The sequence below is a fragment of the Labeo rohita genome, chromosome 16, assembly GCF_022985175.1.
Source record: "Labeo rohita strain BAU-BD-2019 chromosome 16, IGBB_LRoh.1.0, whole genome shotgun sequence".
NCBI lineage: Eukaryota > Metazoa > Chordata > Actinopteri > Cypriniformes > Cyprinidae > Labeo > Labeo rohita.
Window position 1 is genome coordinate 8,935,277 of NC_066884.1, and position 27,592 is coordinate 8,962,868.

The 27,592-nt window shown below is 36.9% G+C and overlaps 1 protein-coding gene across 1 annotated transcript; it reads right to left on the reverse strand.

Annotated features, from left to right (window-relative positions):
* Nucleotides 1-27,301, reverse strand: scap (SREBF chaperone). Its single transcript, XM_051131634.1, has 23 exons — nucleotides 27,168-27,301; nucleotides 21,717-21,917; nucleotides 19,396-19,516; nucleotides 18,619-18,776; nucleotides 18,284-18,492; nucleotides 18,090-18,195; nucleotides 17,798-17,970; nucleotides 14,783-14,909; nucleotides 14,120-14,232; nucleotides 12,660-12,754; nucleotides 11,999-12,097; nucleotides 11,625-11,837; nucleotides 9,779-10,143; nucleotides 9,517-9,663; nucleotides 6,577-6,778; nucleotides 6,377-6,492; nucleotides 3,646-4,147; nucleotides 3,464-3,549; nucleotides 3,278-3,360; nucleotides 2,889-3,055; nucleotides 2,513-2,593; nucleotides 1,627-1,833; nucleotides 1-1,521 (listed from the first exon to the last, which is right to left on the reverse strand). Exons 2-23 carry the CDS (start codon nucleotides 21,836-21,838, stop codon nucleotides 1,276-1,278), a joined length of 3,738 nt encoding a protein of 1,245 aa, XP_050987591.1. The 5' UTR covers nucleotides 21,839-21,917; nucleotides 27,168-27,301; the 3' UTR covers nucleotides 1-1,275.
* Nucleotides 27,302-27,592: the final 291 nt, after the last annotated feature.

A 27,592-nucleotide genomic window follows, 5' to 3' on the forward strand; every position in this document is an offset into this window, starting at 1 on the left:
AAAAAAAAAAAAAAACCAGTATAGACTAATTTAATAAAACGAACGTCTCCTTGTAATCGAGATGATGACTGATTGACATGCCACTTAAACTAAGGCGAATAGAGCGATCTGTCATGCCACATTAAAAACACATTATTGTAATGTCGACATATTGTTTGTATTTTGCTAGAAAAATTCACCAAAACTGGGCCGTTTGCATACGCAACAGGCTAGAATATACTCTCAAAATATTCTAGCTTTAATCTTGTAATTGCTATGAATTAATTCTCGAAACATTTCAACTTCATTCTCCTAATCGTAGATTTTTTTAAAATATTTGACTTCATTCTTGTAACATTACGAATTTATTCTTTAAACATTGCGACTTCAATCTTGTAATCTTAATCTTTTTTTATTTTTTAATGTGACTTTATTCTTGAAACACTTCGACTTTGATTCTCGTGACTATGTCTTTATTCTTGAAATATTACAACTTCAATCTTGTAATCTTAGATTTTTTTTTTTTTTGGTGTGGCACTAAAATGCTTTTGTAATACATATATATTTTAAAGACAATATATATGTTTTCTGTCTTTGCGCAAGGTTGCGAGTGGAATTTTTATGCGGTTCAGTAAGATATTCAAGCTTTGAGTCTCTCATTAAACCTCAAAGAATTCTTTTGATTATGGGGTGCAACAAGACCTAAACACTTCTGAAGCTTCAAACACTCAACATAGTTGCACACAACGAACACACTCCTTTCAGCAGGAAATATCGGTCTTTTTCTGTCCCAACGACCACCTTTCGTTCCTCCTCTCCCTCTGCAAACATATTATTGTGAACTCTCTCACCTCTAGTTGTCACACAGTTGAGAGTTTCTGGGCTGGGCGGCCTGGCATTTTCACCGTGAGCTTGTTACCACTCACATACACGCAAACAGACATCTTAAGGCAGGCCAAGTGAGCCAGCTCTCACTGTCAGCAGCTATTGTACTAGCCTTGGATTCATACACGGAATATTCTGTATGATCTTCTACCAAAAGTACAAAATGCTCTGATGAAGCATCAGAGGCTTGTTGAACACCAAACAAGCTGGTTTCGCATTTACATCCTGTTCAGATGTGGTAAAAAGTGACCGCTCCCTCCCTACTAAGTGTAGGGTAGTACATGAGAGGACACGAAAAATGTCATTTGTGTCTGCGGTGAACCTGCGATGATGCAGGTTAAAGGGTGAGTGCTTTTGCGCCGGCCACTCTGAATATTCGCTAAATCTGTGGGCTGGTGTTTGTGTGTGTGTTCAGTCCAGCTTCTCCAAAACAGAGGGCACGTAGACTAGGCTGAGCTCGCTGCCAAAGTCACAGACTATGGCGGCATTGTCCAGAACCAGGAGCTGCCTGACGCTCTGACCTTCGCTGCTCTGACCCAGGTACACCGTCTGCAGCAGGTCCCCGTAGTTCAGATCCCAAAATGACACACAACCCTGTCCTCCTGTCACCAGCAGGCTTTCAGAGATCACCCCTAGACTGGCCCCACAGCCCACCTCCTGAAACAGAGAGAAAGACATTAGAGATATTTAATCTTTATAATAATTTCAATATACTGATTTTGTTGAGCAAATCATGCAGTCCCAGTTCTCACAAAAACATACCTGTTGTATGGAGTACAGCTTTATGCCTGTGCTGCGGTCCCAAATGCAGATGAGGTCATCCAAACCACTGCTAATGATACAGGAAGTTGTGCAAACCAATGAGGTGACATCACCACGGTGACCATACACGTGGCTCACCCGGCTGCCTGTTAGGACGTCCCACACACATATAGCGCCATCTTGGCCCCCGCTGGCTAGAACCATGGTCTACAACACAGCACAGAAGAAATTTCTTTTTGACAAAAATAATCTTGGATTTATCGATCCATCTATCCTGCATTTATCCATCCACCTATCACACCTCTATCTATCATTCTATCCATCCATCATCCCTTTATCTATCTAGCATTTATCCACCCATCCATCCATACCCCATCTATCAGGCATTTATCCATCCATCATCACCCATCTATCTTTCCATCCATCCATATATCTATCTATCCATCTTGCATTTATCCATCCATCCCCCATCTATCCATCTTGCATTTATCCACCCATCCATTTATCATCTATCTTTTCATTATCCTCTATCCATCTATCTGTCTTGCATTTATCCATCCATCCATCCATCCCCCATCTATCTCTCCATCCATCCCCCATTTATCTATCTAGCATTTATCCATCCATCATCACCCATCTAGCTTTCCATCCATCCATCCATCATCATCTATATATCCATCTATCTAGCATTTATCCATCCATCCACCCATCCATCCATCTATCCATCCATCCATCACCCCTATCTACCTCCTTCCAACTTTCTATCTATCTATCTATCTATCTATCTATCTATCAAGTTCAGTTAATTCACAGTACTGTAAATTAGATATATGAATGGCAATATTGCAGAAGGTGTACATGTGTGGTCTAGTGATGTGATTCTGACCTGGTCTATGTATATGGCAGTTATACCACCTGAGTGGCCCTGCAGGGTGAAGAGGCAGCATGAATCCTCCAAACGATACACCTATTTTAAAAAAAAAAAAAAAAAAAAAAAAAAAAAAAAAAAAAAAAAAAGTACAATAAGCACAAACACGAGTTAACTGTAGGCTTGCACAGAATCTGTGCCCACATATAGCTCTGCAGATTTCCAGGATCCAAACAAGGATCTAAACAAATCATTCCGGTTCCACATATACCTCTTATATATTTTTAAATATTTTGTATATAATAATGCTTTCATTAACCAAAGCATTGCATTATCTGGCCTATTTAATATGTGTTACCATATTTAGATTTCCACATGCTCATATGTTTCTTACCCTGACTGTATGGTCCTGGCTGCCGGTGACCACTCTGCCAGCGGCAGCTTTGAGCACAGTGATGGGCTTCTGGTGGGCACACTGCACTGAGCGTGTCAGCTGACAGCTGATCACATCCTCGCTGCTATAACAGGGGGAGGGGGGCAGACTGCCTCGGCCTGGGGGTCCTAACACACAAAATCAGGAAAAACGCTTAAAATGCCTCTTTATTTTAGTCCTCCGCTTTGTACTGTCAATAACGATCAGTGTTTATCTTCCTGTTTTTAGGGTTTCCAAGCTTTCCAAGACATTTCCAGGCCTGGTTTTGACATTTTTTTTCAGGTTTTTCAGGACTGTGGGAATGCTGTATTTTAATGTCTTTTTTTGTCTATTATTTTGACATGACTCACCGCGATATTGCAGCAACCCGAGAGGCTTCTTGATCTCCACTGTGAAGAAATCCAGTGAGCCATTTAAACGAGCTGCCACAATTCTGCAATTGAAAATATCCCCATTAGCAGGAAATCACAAGTAGAGTGGATGGGTGTGAAATGAGTGTGGCTTATACATAAGCTTCAGGTTGTTGTGAAACACACCTGTTATTAAGAAAAGCCAAGGCAGTGATTCCAGATACTCCATCTTCATTACTGCAGCGTAATGATCCCTCTACTGCATCCCACAGCTGAAAGAACAGAGAAAAACAAAAAATAAGGACGGCATATTAATCACACCGATAGATCAGTATGTTCTCCTTGTAAAAGCCCTCTCTTTCGTTCACCTCTAGTTTGCCGCTGCTGCGGCCCGTGGCAATGAGGTTACCCCTCAGCTCCATGGCCCACACTGAGCTGTCCCAGTCGCCATTGCTCTGCGTGGGGAGCTCTGGTGGTAAGACAGGCTGGTCCCCGAGGCTACGTCGCCTTTGCTGCGAAGCAGGAGGAGAAGGCGGAAAGGCTAGTGCTGGTGAGGGCTCATGCTCCCGGTATGCTTTCTCCACCAATTCCCCAAAGTCAAATCCAGAGTTGTTTAAAGTCTGTGGAGGGGCCAATGACCCAAAGTTGGTGTCGATGAGAGGGGTGAGGTCCGGCTGGTCCCCAAACAGGGCAGGGCGCGCAGGGGTGGTCCTTCTCCTTATTGGAAAAATATCTACATCTGGCCCCCCCATAGCTCCTCCGCCTGGTTCCCGAAAGTCTGCCCCCAAGAGGCCCTCTGCCTCACAAGCACTTATGTGATCCCAGCCATCACGGTGCTCCCAACAACCACTGCTGCTACTCCTGCGCAGACTAACAGTGGACACACAAACATAAAAATACGAATAATTAATACATGTTTAAAGGGAACCCAGGGTATTAAGAATTGTATGGCTTAACTTTACGTAAATTATGACTCTTGCTAAAAAATGTAGTAGAAAACCTATGAAAGATTTACGTTATTTAAAAATCCACTGTTTTATACATATTTTGGACTATGGGGGGGCAACATTATTTCAATGACGTAAAATGGTTGCACTTAATGAGCTACTGGCACTACCTGTTGCTACTTTAACTGCAACACAACTCTGAATAAGCAACTCCGAAAATACTGATATGATGCCACATGGCTTTTGGTTGTAAGCAATGTAAGTCTTCACTGGTTTCCTAGCAATAAGAAGAGGAGGTCAGGGCTCTACTTTTCTCTTTAGGAGCACAGTCAAAATTTTAAGAGCACATTCTAATCTATAATCAAAAAATCTGATCAAAAAATGAGCCTTCCCATTACGAGGTTATATTTGACTCAAAGTTATTTAGGAGAATTTTGTTTTTACCTTTGTAATGGCATTTGTCTAACTTTATTATTTATGTCATCTTTTATGTCAAATTAAAAAATATATATATTTTTATGCTTTTTAAAATTTCTGATTAAAACAACAGAATAAGAACAAGTAGAATAAGTTACCAATCAAATGAAATCAGTATTAACTAAATTTATTTGTACTACAAAGGTGGCACAGAAGAGCACAAAAGTGGCTTGTAGGTGTATTTTCATGTTTAATGAGGCATTTTCATTCATAAACGAAACACCGCTGTGTTCGAATTTAGATGTGCAGCGGCTCAGTTGTGACTTGTTTCAGACTATTTTTGACATCGAAAGGCGAATAAAACTTTCTAAAGATCCATGACTTTGGTCTCTCCACTTTAGCCCTGATGAAGGCATCAGGGCTTTTAGTAGACCACAGCTACTGAAAGAGCTCACAAAAAGCACAGAAATGCTAGATGCCATCCTGGCAGGATGTCATCCAAGATGTTCATGTCTTTCTGTCTTTTTGTGGAAATTATGTTTTTTTTGAGGAAAACATTTCAGGATTTTTTTCCATATAATGGACTTCATTGGTGCCCCGATTCTGAACTTCCAAAATTTAGTTTGAATGCAGCTTCAAAGGGCTCTAAACGATCCCAGCTAAGGAAGAAGGGTCTTATCTAGCGAAATGGTCTGTCATTTTTTTCGGAAAATAACATTATTTATACTTTTTAAGCACAAAAGCTTGTATAGCACAGGCTCTGGGATGCGCGTTCATGTACTATTGAATCACGTCAAAAGGTCATGCGGAATGTCAGCAGAACTACAGACCCAGTGTTTACAAAGCAAACGCACAAAGACTAAGAAAGTGCAAGTAAGTTTGTAAACGCTGTTTACAAACAAAAAGGTACAACGATGTCCTCTCAAGTTGTAGGAGAAAATAAGATGGAGACAAAACTATAATGCTATAAGAAACAAAAAAGATTAATTCATTGTTTACCTGGGTCTTTAGTCTATGATTAGCTCACCTCACCTCTTATCTGACAAGTTTTTGGGTTTGAGTCGTTCGTTCATCATGTGACAGCCCGTAAGATAAACGAACGACTCAAAAAACCCGAAGACTCGAAACAGGTGAACTAATTCCAGTACAGAACCTAATAGGATGTTGCGCATGCGCAACTGAACGAATCACTTCCCGAGACACATTAAAGATTCGTTCAAAATAAAAGAATCGTTCAAGAATGACCCATTACTAATTCGGAGCATCGTGGACACACATCCCAGAGCCTGTGCTACACAAGCTTTTGTGCTTAAAAAGTACAAAATTATTTTTCGATGTTTCGCTAGATAAGACCCTTCTTCCTCGGCTGGGATCATTTAGAGCTCTTTGAATCTGCATTTAAACTGCAAATTGGAAGCTCAAAAATGGGGCACCAATGAAGTCCATTATATGGAGAAAAATCCTGGAATGCTTTCCTCAAAAACCATAACTTTTTTACGACTGAAGACAGAAAGACATGAAAATCTTGGATGAAAAGGGGGTGAGTAAATTATTTGTAAATTTGTAAATCCTTTAAGCCCTACAGGTTTAATATAACATCCTTTTTAAAAAATTACAATATAATATTCTGTATTTTAAATATATAATGGTGTATATATATTTTTTGAATAATACATTTATTAGAGGCCAAGCATTGGGCACAGGTCTGTTTAATTGAGTTTATACAATTCCTTACCCATTGTTGGGTATAACAGTAAGACAGTCTCCTGTTTGTGCGTCCCACACACGGATCTGTCCTGCCAGACAACAGCTGGCCAGCAGCATGCCATCACTGGCCAGACACTCAATGTCCTGGGAAGAGATGCCAGAGATAATTGTATATATCTCAGAGTGCATTTATGGAAACATGTCAGTGCATGTCAATTCAATTCTCACCATGCTGTGGCCTCTCAGCAGCAGAGGGGAAATTTCACTGATTGGCGGCGAGTAGCCATACTCGTCGCAGGGCAGGTCTCCACGACGCCGGCGACCATGGGGCACCCCATTCTGCCCGTAGTTTCGAGGGCAGAGTACACGATACAGACAGAAGAGTAAGAGAACTAACACCACGCCGGCGAAAAGTCCAAGAGCTGCCACCCTGCACAAACACACATATTACAATAAATTATTTAAAAAAAAAAATAATAATAATAATAAAATATAAATAAATAAATAAATAAATAAATATTATATATATATATATATATATATATATATATATATATATATATATATATATATAAAATTTTATTTTATTTAATTGTTTTTATATTATTTTTCATTAAAAAAAAAATAAATAAAATAAAATCCATTACTCCAAACAATGTCAGATGGGGGTGTGTTTGAGAAACCTAACATTAAACACTCATTTTTTTCAAATCTGTGTGGTGCACTACTGGCAAAGACGCTACACACTTGACCTTTAATGAATGGGCAAATCAATTTAAAAATGGCATATGAGCCTGAGCCCCTGCAAAACAAGTCCCTCTTGAAATTCCAGTCCACCCACCTCCAGGAATGGGAACTCAAAGGTAAGCATTACATGCAGAAAGTTGGACTACATCTGAGCACGTGCACACACTCTTGATCTGTCCTCACAGGGTAAATGTAGCACAGAAAACAGGAAATGCAGGCAGGGGGCCAAGGGGCCAAATTTTAGAGCAAACTGACCTACATCCATCTGATGTGTATCTAACAACCATAATAGCCTCATAGATAAGAATGAGGCCTTGGAACAATGACCTTGAACACCACAATCTAATGTGTGTGTGTTTGTGGATGAAAGACACTATTGTTTGTCTCCACAGTCACATATTTGGAACTGCAGTGTGTGCTAGTATGAGATATGAATGGCTGCTCGCAGTAAATCAGTGACAGCTTTTCCATGTATAAATGAAGAATGTGAGTGTTTGTTTGTTAAAAGAATATTTTGGCCATGAGGTTTTAAACCTCTTGACATTTGTTCACAGAAAGACCACAAAAGGAAAGTGGTAATGCATGTTTTCTGAGAAGAGTCATTGAGCAATTTACAGATTACCAACGAATGAATACTGTCTGATCTATAAATACAAGAAGGTAGAAAAAGAACAAAATAAATTCCTTTCTTATCCTTACAACCCTCTGGTGAACACCCAAACAGTGTAGGAGTTTTATGAAAGAGAATGAAGTCTTTATTTATTGTGACATGACAGAGCTGGTGGAATCTGTCTCTGTGGTGTCGGCACAAAACGCACCACGCTAGATTATTCAGTAAAAAAGGGCAACATGTGTATGTGTATATGTATATGTATGTATATAATATAATTCACATAAAAACAATGCAATACCATCCTATAAATTTTGGGCCCAGTATGATTTTTAAAATCAAATTAAATTAATACTTTTATTCACCAAGGATGCATTTAACTGACCAAAAGTAATAGTAAAGACATAATTAAAAAAACAAAAAAAACAAAAAAAATTATTAATAAATGCTTTCGAACTATTCATCCAGATGCAAGCAGTGAATACCAAGGTTCAAGCGATTTAAGGCATTTAGGCTCAAATGAGAATAGACATTACATATTATTTAGCAAGCCTGTAACTGCCTAAATCAATGATTAAAAATAAAGCATTTTTTTAGCAAATCCTGGTCATTTAAAATATGTTTTTGTAACACATATGACTGTTATAGCGCCAGCTATGGTCCGATCTCCTTAAACTTTTCATGCTTGTTTAGAATAACCTGTCGCATGTGCTCACCAGGTTTTGTTAAGTTTTGAGTTTTCATTTAGGCTTTTTAGGCTTTTGGGGAGATTTGGACAGTATGATACGAATATGCGTATGTGTGAAAACCTGCACAATATACAAACTTCTATGACCTTGAAAAATGTGATATTGCTGATTTCTTTTAAATTTCTCACAGATCTTCAGGGCCATTAGTCAAACAATGCAAATGTCCTTATAGCCACTTGTAGCACTTTGGACCAAGACCAAACACACCGATTTTCAACAGTTGCATAGTTACGGCTGTTTATTTTTTTTTTTAAGGCCACCAAGTGGCCAAGCTCTGTGACTTTTTCATGTGAGCTCAGATTCAGCCCATTCGAAAGCTTTGGTGTCCTTTTGCAACAGAGAGTCAGAAGTTAAACATTTTGAAACATTATTGATATTCACTCTCCAGAGAAACTTCCTGTACTGGTTTCTGATCAGGTGAAAAACCTAGGACTAGTTTGCAAAAATGCAAAACACCTAAAAATTTGGCCAGGGTGCCAAACACGAGGCGTGCGCCAAGGATTCCAATGACATAGGACACTTGAGTCTGTGACGAACGGTTTAGGAGTTATGAGCGATTTTGTACTTTTGATCACTGTAGCCCCCCTTCCAGGCTGCCTGGGGTGGCTGCTTTGGTGACACTGTAGACAGTGGGAGTACTACCATCCCTCCAAGATTAAAATCTCTACGACTTACGGTTTGGTGTGCACCATCAGTTTTACATGGAGATTGCTGATCTTTGGCCATTCTAACAATTACGCACTTAAATCCTTTTGAAACTTACGTTTTAAAATACACAAAAAAAACTATTGTTTTGCATTTAAATACATTTCTTAAAATTATTGTCTTTACTGTATTTTTGATTAAATAAATACAGTTTTGGTGAGCATAAGAGACTTAACATAAACATTAAAATTCTTACTGACCCCAAACAACAGCAAGAATGTATCTTTTAGGCTTGATCTGTTAAATATCTGGTGCACTGTTGTCCAAGCTATATTATAATAATAACTCAAACTGAACTGTTATCTGAATAAATAACAAGCAGTAAGAATGCCTAAATAGCTGGAGTGCGACACTGACTTGTAGAGTGTGAGGTCTGTCTGCAGATCGGAGGTCTTGATGCTGGGAGGAGGAGCGTGGTGTGTATCCTGGGGATGGCGTGTGTCTATGGCCTCTTGAGGGCTGAGATGGAGCGTGACGGGGATGACTGGAAGAATGCTGATATACCTGAGGGTATCAGATGGGGCAGAAAAATATTACAAATTAAGACAAATTAAGACATTAGGAGAGGGCCTGAACCATATCATCTATCAAGAGAAGAAGAGATGAGAGAGTAGTTCACCTCTTTGCAAGAGTGATATTGTAATAGCTAAAGAGTGAGGGCCAGTGGCGGAAAGAAAGACGCCTCCATAGCTCCTCATCTTCAGGGCCCCAGGTGATCTGGGGGCTGGACACGGGGGCAAGTCCTGGGCGGGCTGCTCGGTGACCCTGGGACTGGTTTTCAGGTAGAGGAGTGGGTTTAGGGGCAGGAAGCACACTCAGTGTGCTGGTTGGGTCTCCACCAGGAAATACTGGAGCAACGCCCAGGTGAGGAGGAAGCCCCGCTTCCCCGAGAGGGCTCTGCTCTGACACCTGGGCAGCAAGGAAAGTCCTCAGACCAGCAGGGTCCGTGTAGACCAGGATCCCAATCCAGATCACAGTGCCAACCTATTAAATAAAATGAAACACATTTAGATAACATAAAACATTCTTTTATGCTTCCTTCTTTGATTCCTTTTTAACCTAATTTAATTTAGACTGTTCAAAAGTATGGGTTCAGTAAGATTTTTAATGTTATTAAAAGAAGTCTCTTATGCTTGCCAAGACTGAATTTATTTGATCAAAACTACAGCAAAAAGAGAAATCTTATTACATATTATTACAACTTAAAATAACTATTTTCTATTTTAATATTTTTAAATGTAATGTATTCCTGTCAAAGCTGTAGGTAAAACGTGGACGGAATCGTGGAATCCAGTCATAAAAATGGAATTGTGGAATGTCATGGAATTTGCTGAATTTTTGATGAATAAATTAAAACTAGGTCAGTACACTTAATGCATTTCTGTGAACATTAAGCCCCAAAAATGCTATTCAAATATGAATCCTGCATGTCCTGCGTGTCTCTGTGTGAATGAATAGTGCAGGCACGCTGTATTGCTTACTATATACATACTGAAGCGTGTGTTTTCAGCCTCTGCTGCCTTCAATATACAAGAGCATGAACACACAAACATAGTCTGTAAAACTACTCAGAGTCACTTCATGAGCATTTTACCGTTTCTTGTGAGAAAAACGCCTCATCATATACAAACAGAAACTTAAAGGTCTTCAGAGCAACCCGTCAAAATAAAAGTTTGGTTTAACTTAAAGAAACTGTGACAGAAATACATGACTTAATGTAATGATAGTACTACTACTACTAATTAAATTGTTATTAAAACATTATTTTAAGGAATATTATTATTTTAAGAAAGCATATTTACCAGAAAAATGCATTTCTGGAAAAAAATAAAAACTTAAATAATTAAATATTAAAAACTAATAATAATATATACATATTTTAAATTAAATTGATTAGAGATGCTTTTGATTATTAAAATGTAATACAAAAAAAGTAAATGGAAAACAGAATTTGGTACAAATAAAACTGAATTTGAGAAAAAAAAATAAAATGTATTTCATAGGGCCTTAAAAATATAATTTGTGTTAAACTTAATAAATTGCTGTTAAATTGTGTTTTGTGATTTCAATTAATTAGACATGATTTTAATTATTATTTCTTAATTTAACTATTAAAAGAGCAAAAAATAAAAAAGGGAAAAAACAGAATGCAGAAAAATTTATAAAATGGAATTGGGAAAAAATTAATGGATTTCATAGGACCCTAAATATGTGATTGGCTGCTTGAAAAATCTTTCTTCTTATTATTATCAATTTTGAAAACAGTTGTAATGCTTAATAATTATTTATTTGTAACATCCTAAACGTCCTTGTTACCATAACTTTTGATCAATTTAATGCATCCTTGATGAAAAAAAGTACTCATTTCTTTTAATCAGTTGCTTATTCTTAATATTGCAATTCTGATTGGTGCTGGCTACCAGCTTAGAATGTTACAATGAACTTTAGAAGGGTGTAATATTTACCATGATGATTCTCTGTGCCAGGCGTGTGCGGGCTAGGAAGTACACCACCCTGAGCCTCTTGGGCAAGCGGAGGTTCCTGAATGCAGGAGCCTGCAGGGTGATAGTGTGTGGAGAAGGGCGGGGCGGTGGAGGTGTCTCTCGTGGACGCAAAGGGCCTGGTTTAGGTGGAGGCATCCCCGCTTCAGCCGGGAGACGCCTGTTCAGATCAGCCAACTGTTTATGCAGAGACATGAAGTTGGAAGTTATACAATCAAGTACAATAAAACTGAACATACTGGACTGCACACTCAGATAAAGCAATAAATTATTCATGTATTTCTCATGGGATCGTAAAAGATATTTTCTAGGATGTTCCCAGTGTGGGTGGTTCTCACCTCCATGCGGCGGATGTCAATAGACAGCACAGTGGTGAAGAAAAACATCTGCAGGAAGAAATCTGACACCAGACCGACCACAGCAAACAGACAGAACTCCTACATACATAAGAAAAAGGGGGAAGTGTAAAGCATTTGCGATTTGGAACAGTACAAGTACTAGCAAAAGCAGATCATGTGTGACCCTGGACCAGTCATAAGGGTCAGTTTCTTGAAATTGAGATTCATACATCACCTGAAAGCTGAGTAAATAAGCTTTCCATTGTCGTATGGTTTGTTATTTGGTATTGGTATTTGGCTGGTATTTGGCTGAGATACAACTATTTGAAAATCTGGAAAGCTGAGGGTGCACAAAAAAAAAAAAAAAAAAAAAAAAATCTAAATATTGAGGAAAATCATCTTTAAAGCTGTCCAAATGAAGTTCTTAGCAATGCATATTACAAAAATTGAGTTAATATATTTACAGTAGGAAATTGGCAAAATATCTTAATGGAACATGATCTTTACTTAATATCCTAATGATTTTGGGCATAAAAGAAAAATTGATCATTTTGACCTATACAATGTATTTTTGGCTATTGCTACAAATATACCCGTGCTACTTATGACTGGTTTTGTGGTCCAGGGGCACATATTGTTGAGTTATTCACAAGAGCTTCACCTGAATTGCTGGTACAAATGTGAAGTATCCAATGAGGATGATGCACAGTTCAGTAGCCATATTCTTCATGATGGACCAGCTCTCATTGCTTAGACCTTAGGACAGAACCGAGAAAAAAAAACTAAACTAAAAATACAGACCTTGACCAGACTAGATGTCATTTAAATTAGTCTAATTTTCACATCTCATACTTTGCAAATATTTTAAACTACTTAAGATGAAGTCTTTTTAGGTTGCTAAAAGTTTAGCAATTTTTTTCAAAATGTTTTTTAAGGTTATGAAAGTTAAGAACAATAAATAAAACATGTTTAAAGCAGTATTTTTTTAAATATATTTGGCAAGTTTGAAATATATAGTACCAGTAAGATTTTTAATGTTTTTTACAGAAGTCTCTTCTGCTCACCAAGCCTGCATTTATTTGATCTGAAGTACAGCAAAAACAGTACAATTTTGAAACATTTATACTTTTTAAAATAACTGTTTTCTATTAAATATATTTTAAAACGTAATTTATTCCTGTGTTTTCAAAGCTGAAATTTTAGCATCATCACTCCAGTCACATGATCGTTCAGAAATCACTCTAATATTCTGATTTGCTGCTCAAAAAACATGTATTATTATTATTATTATTATTATTACTACTACTACGTTGAAAACAGCTGAGTAGAATTTTTTTTTTTTTTTTTTTTTTTTTTTTGGGATGAATAGAAAGTTCAGAAGAACATTTATCTGAAAAAGAAACCTTTTGTAACATTATAAATGTTAAATAAATTTCATCATTTTTAATCAATTTAAAGCATCCATAAAAGTATTATTTTTTTATAATTGCTTTCCCCCAGTATAATAAAAAGATTATACTGACTCCAAGCTTTTGAATGGTATGGTGTATAATGTTACAAAAGGTTTTTATTTCACATAAATGCTGATCTTTGGATCTTTCCATTCAAAGAATGTTTTAAATATTGATAATAGTAATAATAAAAAACATTTCTTGAACAGCAAATCAGCATATTAGAATGATTTCTGAAGCATTAATGATGCTAAAAATTCAGCTTTGATCACAGGAATAAATTACATTTTTAATATATATTAAAATGGAACACAGTTATTTTAAATAGTATACATATTTCTCAATATTACTACTTTTGGTGAATTTTGGATCAAACAAATGCAGACTTGGTAAGCTTACTGTTCAAAAACTTTGGTTTTGTATTCTATTGTTTGTATTCTGGTAGTGTATTGATGTTTGTTTTTTATCTTAAAGACAATTATTTGAACTATGTTTTATATTATTGAGAGGCCTAGTTTTTAAACCTAACCTTAATAATTATTCTAAAAAACGTTTTTTATTTTACAGATGTCACTACACAACAGTAAGACTGCTGCTACTTATTCAAAACATTTGGAAAGAAATTGAGTGCACATATTGTAAGAGTGCAGTTGATTGTATCATCTCTGACCTTGAGCAATACGCAGCTTGACTTCAAGGTCAACAGGCGTTGACACGACAGACTTGGTGAGGACGAGGACATTCTCCAAACCAATTACCACCACGAGGTAAGGGAAGATTTCCCTGCAAAACAGCAGCAGAAAAAACAACTAAACCTTTGAAAAATCAATCAAAACTAATGTTCGATGTGAAAAGAAAGATGAAATGCATGTAAGGAATGTGAGGAGCTAGCTCATTATTAATGATTAAAGCCTAACAGAAAAATTCACTCTAGTGTTCTGTCATTAGCTGAAGAGTTGGCCTTTGCAGCCCTGTTGTATCTTGGATCAATATGGTGTACACACGTGGCCTAAATAGTGTGTATTGACAGCAGCCTGAATCAAGTCAAATTTGTTTGGACAGCTTGAGCTCACACCACTGTGAGTGTAAGTCCATACGTGCAACCTTATAGGCTGGCAGAGGCCTATCCCTCCCCACTCAAAGACTTCCTGGCAATGAAATTCCCCTAAACCGCAATCATTATTATTGACGATTGGTTATACATCAACCTGCTCAAAGATCAAACAGTGACATTTTAATTCCTGAGGGAATAAGTCTATAGCAGCCCTGTGATATTGATGCACCAAATCATTCTAGTGGTATGAATGAAGGTGTGTTTTGGCTGAGCTCTTACCCTCCGTTCAGTGTGGGCGTCAGTCCAAACAAGGTACAGAGTCCCACAGACATGAGCAGAGAGCTGAGAACCGTCACCACAGCAGCCAGCGCCAAGCCCCATTTGGATTTCACCATGTCAATCTTTCCTGTGAGAGGACGGGATTATCAGAATTATTTTTGTCAAGAGCATTTTACAAAAACGTCATTAAGCATATAAAATGCTGCTGGAAAGAGGGTATGTGAATTCTTGATGCCGAACGTGCTGTTCTGAGGATAATCGCCAGGCCAGACTGAAACACCCTTTGGCAAAAGCTCAGTCAGAAACCAAACTGCAATGCTAATCTGAAAGCTTTCTGCTGCCAATTTACTGCTTTCCTCAGAGGCACCTGGAAAAATGTCCAATTTCAACAGTCTGTCGTATTACTTTCTAATAACTTTAGAGATATAAGGATTGATTAATAGAGAAAGAACAACAGGAAACACAATTCCCATTTCTGACACGTCTACAATAATTTTTTTTTAACTTGTAGTAGTCACTGCAGAATTATCAAAAAAAAAAAAATATTCAATACACCATACAAAAAACAATTTTGACAGGCATAAACAGACATACAATCATCTAACATAAAAATTTAAGCACTGGTGATAGTTCTGGCAAGTGGACCAAAACTTTCTTACACTGTCGATCTGTTTGTTGATCTTTGCAAATATCTTCTTTAAGCAGGTTATAGAGTCTAATGCACATCAGATACTATCTAAAAATATGTGGCCCATTAAATAAAATATTTCTGTAATCTTCTACAAACATGTTAAGAGAATATCACCTATTGTTTTACCACACCGAGACACAGTATGATACTCCGACTCTAAGGTCAGAATGTGTAATTGTAACATTTTACATTTTAACCAGGTAGTCCATACCACAAAACCAGAAAAAAAACAATATGCATGTGCACTACAGTTCAAAATGTTGGTGGATAGTTATATTTCTTTTTTTTTTTTTTTTGAAAGATAGATGTTTACTATCTGTTTTTACCATAGATGCATTTGTCTGATAAAAAAAAAATATAGTAATATCATGAAATATTATTTTATTTTATTTATTATAAATATTTTTTTTTATTTTTAAGTAGCATTTATTTTTGAAAATACATCAAAAATACATCAATTACCAGGGTTCAAGCACTTAAGGCATTTAAGCATATAAGGAAAAATAATTACATATTATTTAGCAAGGCTTTATCCACCTAAATCAATGATTAAAAATGCATTTTTGGCAAATCCAGGTAATTTACCATAGAAATTTGATGTTGTTTAATGTTTATGACTGTTATAACGCCAGCAGTGGTCCGATCTCATTAAAACTTTGCATGCTTGTTTAGAATCAGCTGTCGCATGTGCTCACAAGGTTTTGTGAAGTTTTGAGTTTTTCTTTAGGCTTTATAGGACTTTGGGTAAATCTGGACAGGCCTTTTCTAAACGCCCCCGTTATAGCTTTCCAAAGGGGATCTTTTTTTTGATAATTATTGGCTTAGAGAGTCCAGAGAATTATACTGCAGTTGCTTTTTCCAGATAGAATGAAAAACCTAGGACTAGTTCGCAAAAGTAGTTTTTTTTTTTTTTTTACATCTTCTCAATCATTTAACAAACAACTTGATTAACAGGAGTGGTTATAGAGGCAAAGTTGTCCAGAATGAGTTCTATCGTATGATACAAATATCGTGCATATGTGGGAAAAAACGTGTGACGTACAATCGCTTACGCCCTTGAAAAATGCAATATCGCCCCCAGTGGCTGATTTCTTTCAAATTTCTCTCAGACCTTTGAACAGGCCCACCGAGTTTCATTCCGATTGGCCTCCGTTAACCTTGTCTAACAGGTGCTCAAAATTTGTCAGCCAATGGCAGCCATGTTTTTTGAGATATGCACGTCTTTGTAGACACTTGTGGCACTTCAGAGCAAGACCGTGTACACCAATTTTTACGTTGATAGGACAAATGGTTGCGCAGTTATAGCAATTTTTATGTTTTTTCCCCTCTTATAGCACCACGAAGTGGCCAAGCTCCAGTGATTTTTGTCCTGTGACCTTAAATTGAGCTCTTGCATAAGTGTTCTGAGATTGGCGGAGATATCTTATTCTGTTACGAGTTATAGGCACTTTACTGAAAGTGGCCCTGCTGCTTTCGAACATTTTGGTGCCCCTTTGCGACGGTGAGTCGAAAGTTAAACTTGTTTCGATAATTACCAATACAGAGAATCTTTCTGCACTAGTTTGGTTCCGATCGGGTGAAAAACCTAGGACTAGTTCAAAGTAAGTTTTTCATAAATTGCAAAATACCCAAAAATTTCGCCAGGCTCACAATCAAATCTGAGGCATGAGCCAAGGATTCGAACGACATAAGCCACTTGTGCCTGTGACTGACGTTTTAGGAGCTATGAGCGATTTCATACTTTTCAGCGCTGTAGCGCCTTGTCACGCTGATTGGGGTGAGCCTGTTACGCTGTAAGCGGCTTGAAAACTACCATCCCTCCAAGTTTCAAGTCTCTACGACTTACGGTTTGGTCTGAATGAACCATTTTTACAAGGAGATTGCCGATCCGTGACCATTCTAATAGGGTTTCAGCGCTACGCACTTGAACCCCTACATATATTAACAAAGAAAAGCTATTTTAAATTGTAATATAATTTTAAAATGTAATTTATTCTTGTGAATGCAACACTTCGTTTTCAGCAGCCATTACTCCAGTCTTCAGTGTCACATGATTCTTCAGAAATCATTCAGATATGCAGAATGTTAAAAAAAAAGTTGTGCCACTTATTGGTTATGTGGAATTCATGATACATTTATTCCAGGATTCTTTAATCAAAGCTGAAAAGACCAGCATTTATTTGAAACAGAAATCATTTGTAACATTATAAAAGTCACTTTAAATGATCAATTTAATGCATCCTTGTTAAATAAAATTAATTCCTTAAAAAAAAACAGGAACAAGAAAACTAATGACAGAGAATATAGGTAGAGATGGCACTTACGGGTGGAGAAGTAGATATAAGCAAAGAGGATGATGTAGGTGGTGACCAGAGGGATGAGCTCAGCGATGCCAATCTCCTCTTTGAAATGGACGTGCACCATGTGGTCTTCACGCAGAGTGCAGTTCGCTGAAGGATGAAGCTGTTTCAGGCGGCCTCGGAGACTGGCTACAAACCTGTCCACAAACACACACACAGGAGATGTTTCACATTTTTTGGAACCAAAACTAAGATCTAGAAAATGTGATGCCTGCCTTATAAACCACCATTAATTTGAAATATTACAAATGCTCACCTTGCATCATAGGACCTTAATGCAATTGTGATGGTGTATGTCACCACTCTCTTCTTGCTGTACAGGCTTACACCCGTCTGCTTCCCCGGAACACCAAAGAGTAAATCTAAAAAGCACACAGTATAGGGTTTCTAAACAAACAGGGGGTAACTTAATTTGAGTAGAGATTAAATTGTATTTAAGCAGCTTCCTGCCTCTCAGAGTGGCTGAAGTGTGAAGGCCTTTGGGTTCATGTTGGTGGACTGTCTTCAGGAGGTCTGGATCTGCATCAAACAAGTCACGCCGATTCTGCCAATAGTTTCCAGGGGATACCAGCAGGCAGCCGTGCTCTGGAAGGACCGCCTGCATGCGCCGCAACCCTGGCAACAGGTCCGTCACCTGCAAGCACAGCGCCTCCAAACTTCTGAGAAGAGAGAAGTGAGAAAAAACAGGAAAGAATGAGGTTGAGAAATGTGTGGTGACAAGCACGAACATGAATGGTTTGAAATCAATCAACGTGAGCTAATAAGTCAGGGTAGGAATCCTAGACCTGTCTGTGTAAACGTGGTTTCTGATCTCCTCCAGAAGACTGAAAACGCGCCCAAGGGGAGAGCGGAACACGTCCACAGGAACCAAACTGTTGTCCCATGGTGAAACCGCTGCCTTGACCAAGACCTGCTGGATGTAGGCCACCGGAGGACCCCGATACTGCAATAAAGAGCAGCATTTTTAGATTAGACACTAGATGACCAAGCTAATTCAATGAAACTAAAGTGTTGCAGGTGACTTTTTAATGCAATTCAATGGGAATTTTTTCAAATGGTCTTTTTAACTTTTTAAGAATGATAGAAAAGAAAAGTAATAATAGGCAACATGAGTTGATGCCTTATTCATATCTGTAACAGTGTAGGACACATTGCACACCCAAAGTTTGCAAGGTTTACAATCTTTAACCAATGCCTGGCTTAGAAATCATGCTAATAATTCCACAGCAAAGCTGCAAACCTTAAAATTGTTATACTGTAAACAGCATTGCCAAGTCCACAGTTTTCCCACGGAAATTGGCTACTTTTATACTGCTGACGTGGGATGATTTTTGGTCCCTGGGATGAAGTGAAATCTCATGGAAGCAGGTTTTGATCCTCTGGAACGCGATTAGGCTAGTTTTGAGTAACAACTGGGTTGGTTTTGTTACACAGACCTGGCAACCCTGATTGTAAACTACCATTCAAACATTTGGGGCGAGTGTTATTTGTTTTTTTTCTCTCCAAGTCTGTCTTTATTTAAATAATAATAATGCAATTTTCAAACAAGAGTTTCATTTTACCCAATCAGGGTGCTCCGACACATCACCCTGAGACTCATGGGATGGGACTGAGTAATCTCGTACTCCGGTGGTGAACTCAACAGGTCCTGTTCCTGGCAGAGGCAGCTTCAGCAGAGGGTAACTGTAAAAGAAAGCATGGTTAAAGAACAACAAATCAATCTTTATTACTAAAGTCAAGCTGCATTCCTTACACACACTGTACCTCCAAATGGAGAAAAGAGCCCATACAAGGTCCATAAAACAAGCCATATTTGAATGAAAAGGGCGATAAGTATGCAAAGTGCTGTTTTTGCATTTCTTACTGACAGTTTTATAGCATTCAATCAGTCAAACACAGGTGCAGCAAGAGTGAACTAATAATGTAAAACTACACCAGGAGGGAGCACAGATAAGTAGGATGAACTTGTCATCTGTGATATCCTCAGGCAAACAAACTCTAAGAAACCTAAGGATAGTAAAAACAAGAATTTTTGACTTTCTAAGAAAAATGATTGCACAAGATCCACAATACTGCCTGCAGTGCAAACACTGAAGGACTGCTAAACTCTCCAGATGGATGATCTGACCAGCCCCTACTTCTCACAAAAGAAACATCTGTCACTGCTCTTTAAAATGCTTGAAAAGCCCTGAATATCCCCCTCCCACAACAGCAGTGTGTTAAAAAGAAGAAAACAGACTGATGGAAATAAGGTTTAAAAATCACATGACACTGTTGACATCAGGGAAAACAGAGGGCTGTTGAGTAAAACACATTACACTTGGAATCTCTGAGTTTGCTTTCCTTAAAAGGATATTTCACCCGGAAAATACCTAATGATTTTCTTACCCTCAAGCCATCCTAGGGGTATATGGCTTTTTCTTTCAGACGAATACAGTCAGAGTTACATTAAAAAATGCCATGCCGCTTCCAAGCTTTATAATGGAAGCGAATGGGCGTTGAGATTTTGAATCCCAAAAAAGTGCATCCATCCATCATATAAAAATACTCCACACGCCTCCGGGGGGTTAATAAAAGCTTTTACTTGCATTTCTGTAAAAAAAATATCCATAATTAAAACTATACAAACTGCAATCTGTAGCTACCCACCATTCATATATTCACCTAGAATGGCTTGAGGGTCAATCTTGGGGTAATATTTATTTTTTAGTTTACATACACTTGATTAATACTGTGTTATTACTTAAATGATCCACAGCTGAGTTTTTTTTTTGTTTAGTGATAGTTGTTCATGAGTCCCTTGTTTGTCCTGAACAGTCAAACCGCCTGCTGTTCTTAAGAAAAATCCTTCAGGTTCTCTTTCAGCATTTTTGTGTATTTTAACCCCTTCCAACAATGACTTTATGATTTTGAGATCCATCTTTTCGTACTTTGGACTTTTCGTACTAGGACAACTCAGGGACTCATATGCAACTATTACAGAAGGTTTATACACTCTGATGCTTCAGAAGGAAACATGATGCATTGAGAGCTAGGGGTGTAAACTTTTGAACAGAATGAAGATGTATAGACTTTTCTTATTTTGCCTAAATATCATATATTTTCATTTAATACCGCCCTTCAGAAGCTACAGAAGATACTTCCCAGAAAAAAAACACGTTAAATTGTACCCTGATCTTCAAACTTCGAAACGTTCACTCCTCAGCTTTTAATGCATCGTTTTGTGTTTTGTGTGCTTAATTTGTGTTTAATTCACTATACTATATATATCTGTCTTGAGGCTGAGTCAAGCTATTCTGTGTAACTGCCCAGTACTTTCTCTTCTCTAGCCAAGAAAGAACTCAGACATCCATAGTGACAAGTAGTTGCTACCTTCACAAAGCCTACTTCTGTTCCTCCAGGCAGCTGAAGACACTGGGCTGTTCTCTGAGAGAAATGTTCACACACTCACTCTTTTTCGCATGGATTTTGCCCTTTATTTGAAACGTCCGAGAATTTAATTCACATTTTGCTGACTGAGACTAAAAGAGAAGGCATGAGAAAAGCACTTTCTCCAGCTCAGTGCTCCACTTTTGTGCTTGTGTTACACACAGTCCTCCTGGCACGATCTTGCTGTCGAATCAAACTGTGCAGAACAACCGACCACAAGCCAACTTCATTCCTTTGTTGCCCTCTCTCACCCTTTCACACCCGAAACCATCCCACCCACAGATTTGTACGGTTAAGCTGCTTTTCCTAACCCACAGAGGTACATAGAGTACTTCAGTATTGACAGAGGCCATCAGAGCTGTGGCCTAGTGGCCATTGTGTCCCTGATTAGTTTAAATCTTGCTCCAATCCCATTACTTCCTGCTTGAATCAAGTATCATAACTGCAGACTCACCAGCAGGCCAGGATGCTGGCAGAGGTGAAGAGAATGATGGGAACCGGGTAGGAGGCGCATCGCAGGCCGTGCCGGTAGAAGGCGGCCGAGATGTTTTGCCGAAGCCGCTCTCTCACCGTCATCCTGGGGGGAGGGGTCAGCTGATGGCCATCGAGTCTGCGTGTGCGGCCAGGGTGAGGGCACCGGCGGGCATCCAGGGATCTGCGCAAAGAAGATATAATTCACTGTGATGCGAAGCAATTTTAGACATGTTTTTCCTCTTACTGAAAAACCCAAAAGCAGGGCTGGGCGATAATTCAATAACGATAATTATTGCTATATAATTTTCCTCGATAAAACAATATGAAGAGTTCAATAAATGTTCGATATAATTTTTATGTGCCAAAAGCGGAATGAAACAGCACGACTCATTTGAAGGCTTAATTTTAATTCCATAGGGGGCGCTGTTGGCCTACTTCTAATAAAATGAAAGTAAAATACACAAAAACATTTAGACTGTGTTTCTGATTAAATAAAGCTGTTATTGATGTCAAATATCATGTTTTGATTTAAAAGTCAGAGGCTATAGCTTTCATGAACAAAAATAACAAACATGACACTTGTAAAATAAATAATTTTACAATGTACAACATTGTACAACATTTGCATTTACTAATTGTTAATGAATAAATACAATACTGATCTTTGGTACTTGAACGAATGAAAAAACTGAAATGAATACATCCTAAATGTACTAGCATATGTAGACTACTGTGATTTTTATTAATTATTTAACTGATTTTAAATAAAAAACAAATATTCAGCAATGATGCATTTAATTGATTACAAGTGACAGAAAAGATTTATAATATTACGAAAAAATTATGTTCTTTTGAACTTTGTATTCACCAGACATTGAAAATGATCAGTTTCCACGAACATATTTCTAATAATAAAGGAATACAGAAATGTAACTAAACTAGCATATTAAAATGATTACTGAAGAATCATGTGACTGGAGTAATGGCTACTGAAAATTCAAGCCTTGCCACCACAGGAATAAATTAGATTTTAAAATATATCAAAATAGAAAATAGTTATTTTACATTGCAATGATATTTCACAATATTACTGTATTTTTGGTCAAATAAATGCAGCCTTGGTGAGCATAAGAGACTTTCAAAAATCTGATGAAACCCAAAACTTTTAAATGAAAGTGTAGACATTAAATCCCAACCTAGATTTTTTTAAAAAACGTTTGTTGTTAGTTTATGACACCCAGTGTACTAAATGTTAACTAATTTAACCTTACTGTAATCTGTTACCAACCAAACCAACCTTTTAAACACACCTTTGCCAGCAGATCATTCTATAAAAATCTGTTAGAATTAACCCTTTGCCCGGAGGTAGTTTCTGGACTTTCAAACTCTGAAACCAGTGGGTTCAAGGGTTATACTGGCGTCTATGGTTTACAAAGAGCTCTTTTTTTGCCATCGGGTGCCCCTGTGACTACACCACAGAGCACAACATTTTCCTCCAGGAATTCACCTCCTGAGAGGCTACCGTTCATGCTTTTCTATAAATATTACGTAAACAAGATGACACACACAGCCTCACAAAGATGCTACACATGTACTGCTCAAGTTTGTGGGGAACTTTCCTAACACATGATGCAAGAGATTTCATAAAAACAGACAAAACTATGATGTGCCATACATTTCACGGAAAACAGACTTAACTGAATTTTAATCAACATACGTCAACAGCTTTCAAATGCAATGTTCACTTTTTATAAGATCTTATCTTATCTTGCTTCTGTCCTGTCAAACCAGCAATGCAAGCTACTATTAGCAGATATTTCATGCTGAGATTTTACCAAAAAGATCAAACTGAACCTTCAAATGAATAGTTTACTTTAAAATAAAGAATCTGTCATGTACTCAGCCTCATAATTCAAAAATCTTTCTTCGATAGAACACAAAAGAAGAAACTTTTAAGGTTGTCCTGGTCATACTTTCTATGCGATTTAAATTAATTCATTAAATAAAATTACCAATTTTATCAGTTTCATAGTACCTAAGGTTTGTTATATATATAATTTTGCCAAAGCATCATTAAACACAATAAAAGCAGTAATAAACAGTGCTGGGGTAACACATTACAAGTAACACGAGTTACGTAATATTATTACTTTTTCCAAGTAACTAGTAAAGTAATGCATTACTTTTTAATTTACAAGAAAATCAGTTACTTTTTTCAAATAAGTAACGTCAGTTACCCATTTATTGATTAAAAACTCTCCTGTCCCCATGTTGAGAGAAATCGGGAGTAAAATGTTAGTTCTAGAATAAATGTGAACATGCATTAATTCATCTCACAAAAAATGAATAAAAATGAATAAAAACAGTGAAATTCAATTCAGAATATATGTTAAATAATATAAATATCCTTTATGCATTTAATCCCATTTTATTAACCAATGTCTTTGCTGCCGAATTTTGTTGATCCAATTCAACCAATTTAATAAGCAAAAATTACTCAAGATAATCTATTTGTTTTCCCTTTTTTTTATTGCTGTAGAGATGACATTCTACTGTATAGACGTAAATTCACTTTTCTTAAAGCTTGAGGCCTTTTTGTGAAAAGGCATTTCCCAAAAACATAACTTTTTTATATTAAAAACAAACAAGCAAGCCCTGTCCAGATTTAAAAAGTAATGCAAGAGTAAAGTAACGCATTACTTTCCATAAAAAGTAACGTAATTAGTTACTTTTTTAGGAAGTAACTCAACATTGTAATGCATTACTTTTAAAAGTAACTTTCCCCAACACTGGTGATAAAAACAACAGAATTAAAACTAAAAATACAATTTTAATTAGATTTGTCAGTAATGGTAATAAAAACAATAATTTGTAATAAAATAAGAATGATAGCGCAAATCATAAGTAATTTGTGGTGAACAAGTGAATAACAACTAACTTTTTCTTTTCTTCCTGAAGCTTAATTTTTTTTGTGCTTTTAATTGTCTAATTAAAAGCACAAAAGGGCCTATTTGTTCACCATTTGAAAGAGAGCCATACACATTTGAAAGACATGAGAGTGAATAAATTAATTAATTAAGACAGAATTTGCAATTTGCGGTCAATTATCCTCATATATCCAAGCTTAACAGTACCTTTCCCATTCCAGCATAGACGGTTGAGTCTCTCTCTCTCTCTCTCTCTCTACTGCATTCGTACACTCATTCTCTCCCTCTATTGCCGAATCTGAGAGATTTTCAAGAGAACAGAGTCCAGAGACACCATTCAAAGTCTCCAAATCTTGGCAAACCCAAATGCTACCGCACAGAAACAGCCAGTGACTTTAAATTCTTGAGGGAATGTTCAGGCACGGGCTGACAAACACGTGCGTGCGGCTGACAGACAGACCGGTTTGTGCAAAGCAACCTTGTTTGTCAATGATGACACAAGGGCCTGGTAACTATCATGCTTGCATGCTGGGATACAACTTTAGAGTAAAATGTAAAATTGCTCAAAAAAAAGACAAACAGTACACAACAGCACATTTTTCTCCCACAAACAGCTTTCAATCACATAGGGCACTTAAAATAAACCAGTTAATATCGGTTTCAAAACTGAATTTTAAAACTAGAAATCTGACATTAAATGAAAACATCAAGTCCATCACATGCATCAAAAAAGGCTGAGTTTTAAGTGCCTTTAAACTTCAGGCTGTCAAACTTCTACAGTTTTCACAGGATTTATGTCTGTATTAGAATCTTCAACTGTAAATCATCTGACCGTAAATCTGCTGGAAAATAGCTGTCAGGGATGCCTGTTCACACTCACTTCCAAAAAATATATATATTTCGAAACCAGAGAAAATTATAACAAAATTACATTACATTTACACAACTAATCGCAATTAATCACATACAAAAAAAAAGTTTGAGTTTGCCTAATATACGCGTGTGTATTGTGTGTAATTATTATGTAGATATAAATACAAACACATTCATGTATATATTTAAGAAATATTTACAATTATATGTAGTTGTTATAATTTTTAAATAATTGATATTATATATAAACAAAAATATTTTGTACATAAATAACATATTTCTCTTAAATATATACATTCATTTGTGTGTATTTATATACACATAATAATTACACACAGTGCACACACATATATTAGGCAAACTCAAACTTTTATTTTGTATGCGATTAATCGCGATTAGTTGTTTGACAGCCCTAATTTTTATGTAATTTTTAGTGCTGTCAAATGATTAATTGCGATTAATCAAATCCAAAAAGTTTTTGCTTACATAATATATGTATGCATACCGTGTACATTTATTATGCATATATAAATACACACGCATGTATATATTAAAAAAATGTTATATCATATCAATTAATATAAATATATAAATTTATATAACATGTATAATGTAAATGCATATAAATATTTTCAAACTATATACTGTATGGGTGTATTAATATACATAATAAATATACACAGTGCATACATATATATTATGTAAACAATACAGATTATTACGTTTCATGTTTTTGATAACAGATTTTTAATGATTAAACTCTTGTGTCCATCACTAGTTTCAAAGCAGAAAAAAAGACAAAGACATTTAAGAAAAAAACTGAATTACCTTAACCAGTGATTCCTCTCATTCCTCTGTTTTTGCAAAAATGTTGGTTAAAAAACAAACTTAAGAAATATGTCTAAATTATTTATAGCCAAATATAATAACGATATAAAGTAACTATTTCCAAAACATCTCACAAGTACTTAAAATCATAATAGTAAAATACCATGGTAATAATGCCTTTTTTCTTAAACATTATTACTTACGGTAATCGCACAAGCATATTTTATTCTAAATACACAACGTCTGGTGCTCAGGTTCATATAATTTCCACGTTTCTTCTGCAGTTATTGTCAGTCAGTTAAACTGTAAATTAGCTGAGGTGAAATTACTTTAGCAGAGCTAAAGCTAACAGTCACTGAACTACACATAAATACTGTTTCGCATCAAGTCATTTGTTTGCTCTGCTCTGCATTTAACGCCATTTAAAATCCCTTAACATATGATTTATCTCCTTGTTGTGAAAGGAGATGAAACCGATACACGTTTCCATGGCATTAACTTTAGCCGAGCGGCTAACGCTTTAGCATTAGCAACAGTTCATCTATAAAGCACCTGCTAGTTTTATTTGGATTAGCTTGACGCAAATAGACAATAAATAGAACACATCAGCCTAAAAATACGCATTTCATTGCCCCAATGTGGCGGCGAGCTTTACACATCTATCCAGGAAGCGCTTTGACAGCATGTTACTGGTCCAGCTAACAGAAATAGTAAGCACTAAGGGCCTGCCATGCTTCTAAAATGCTCTAATTTAGCAAAATAAGCACACAAACCAAAACAATAGCACTCAAATCATCGCTTACCCTGATGACAGGTTCTACCCTTCCTCTCTGAGGGCTTGTTTTTACGGTGAATCGGCTCCTGTTGAGTTGCAGCAGACAGGTGGCTGTTAGTCTCTAGTGTTCTGCTTGCATCACGTCAGCTACTGTAAAGCCACTCTCCTCTCCAACGTGACCCCTCAACTTCAACCTCCCGCAGAACAAAGCTAAAACGTGTCAAACTACGACCTCTATTGGCCATAACAGAAAATGTTACAGCTCTAAAACGCATAAAACCGCGAACTCTACTGGCCACAAGGAGGAACGGAGTGCGATGAAGACAAAATATTCTTCCTAAACGGACTGTTTTTCCTAAATGGATTATTGTAATGTAAGGACAATTCTCAGTTGTTATTATTTGCCGGTAACGTTAGGTGCATTTAAACACAATAGTTAGTCCTTTAGAAGCT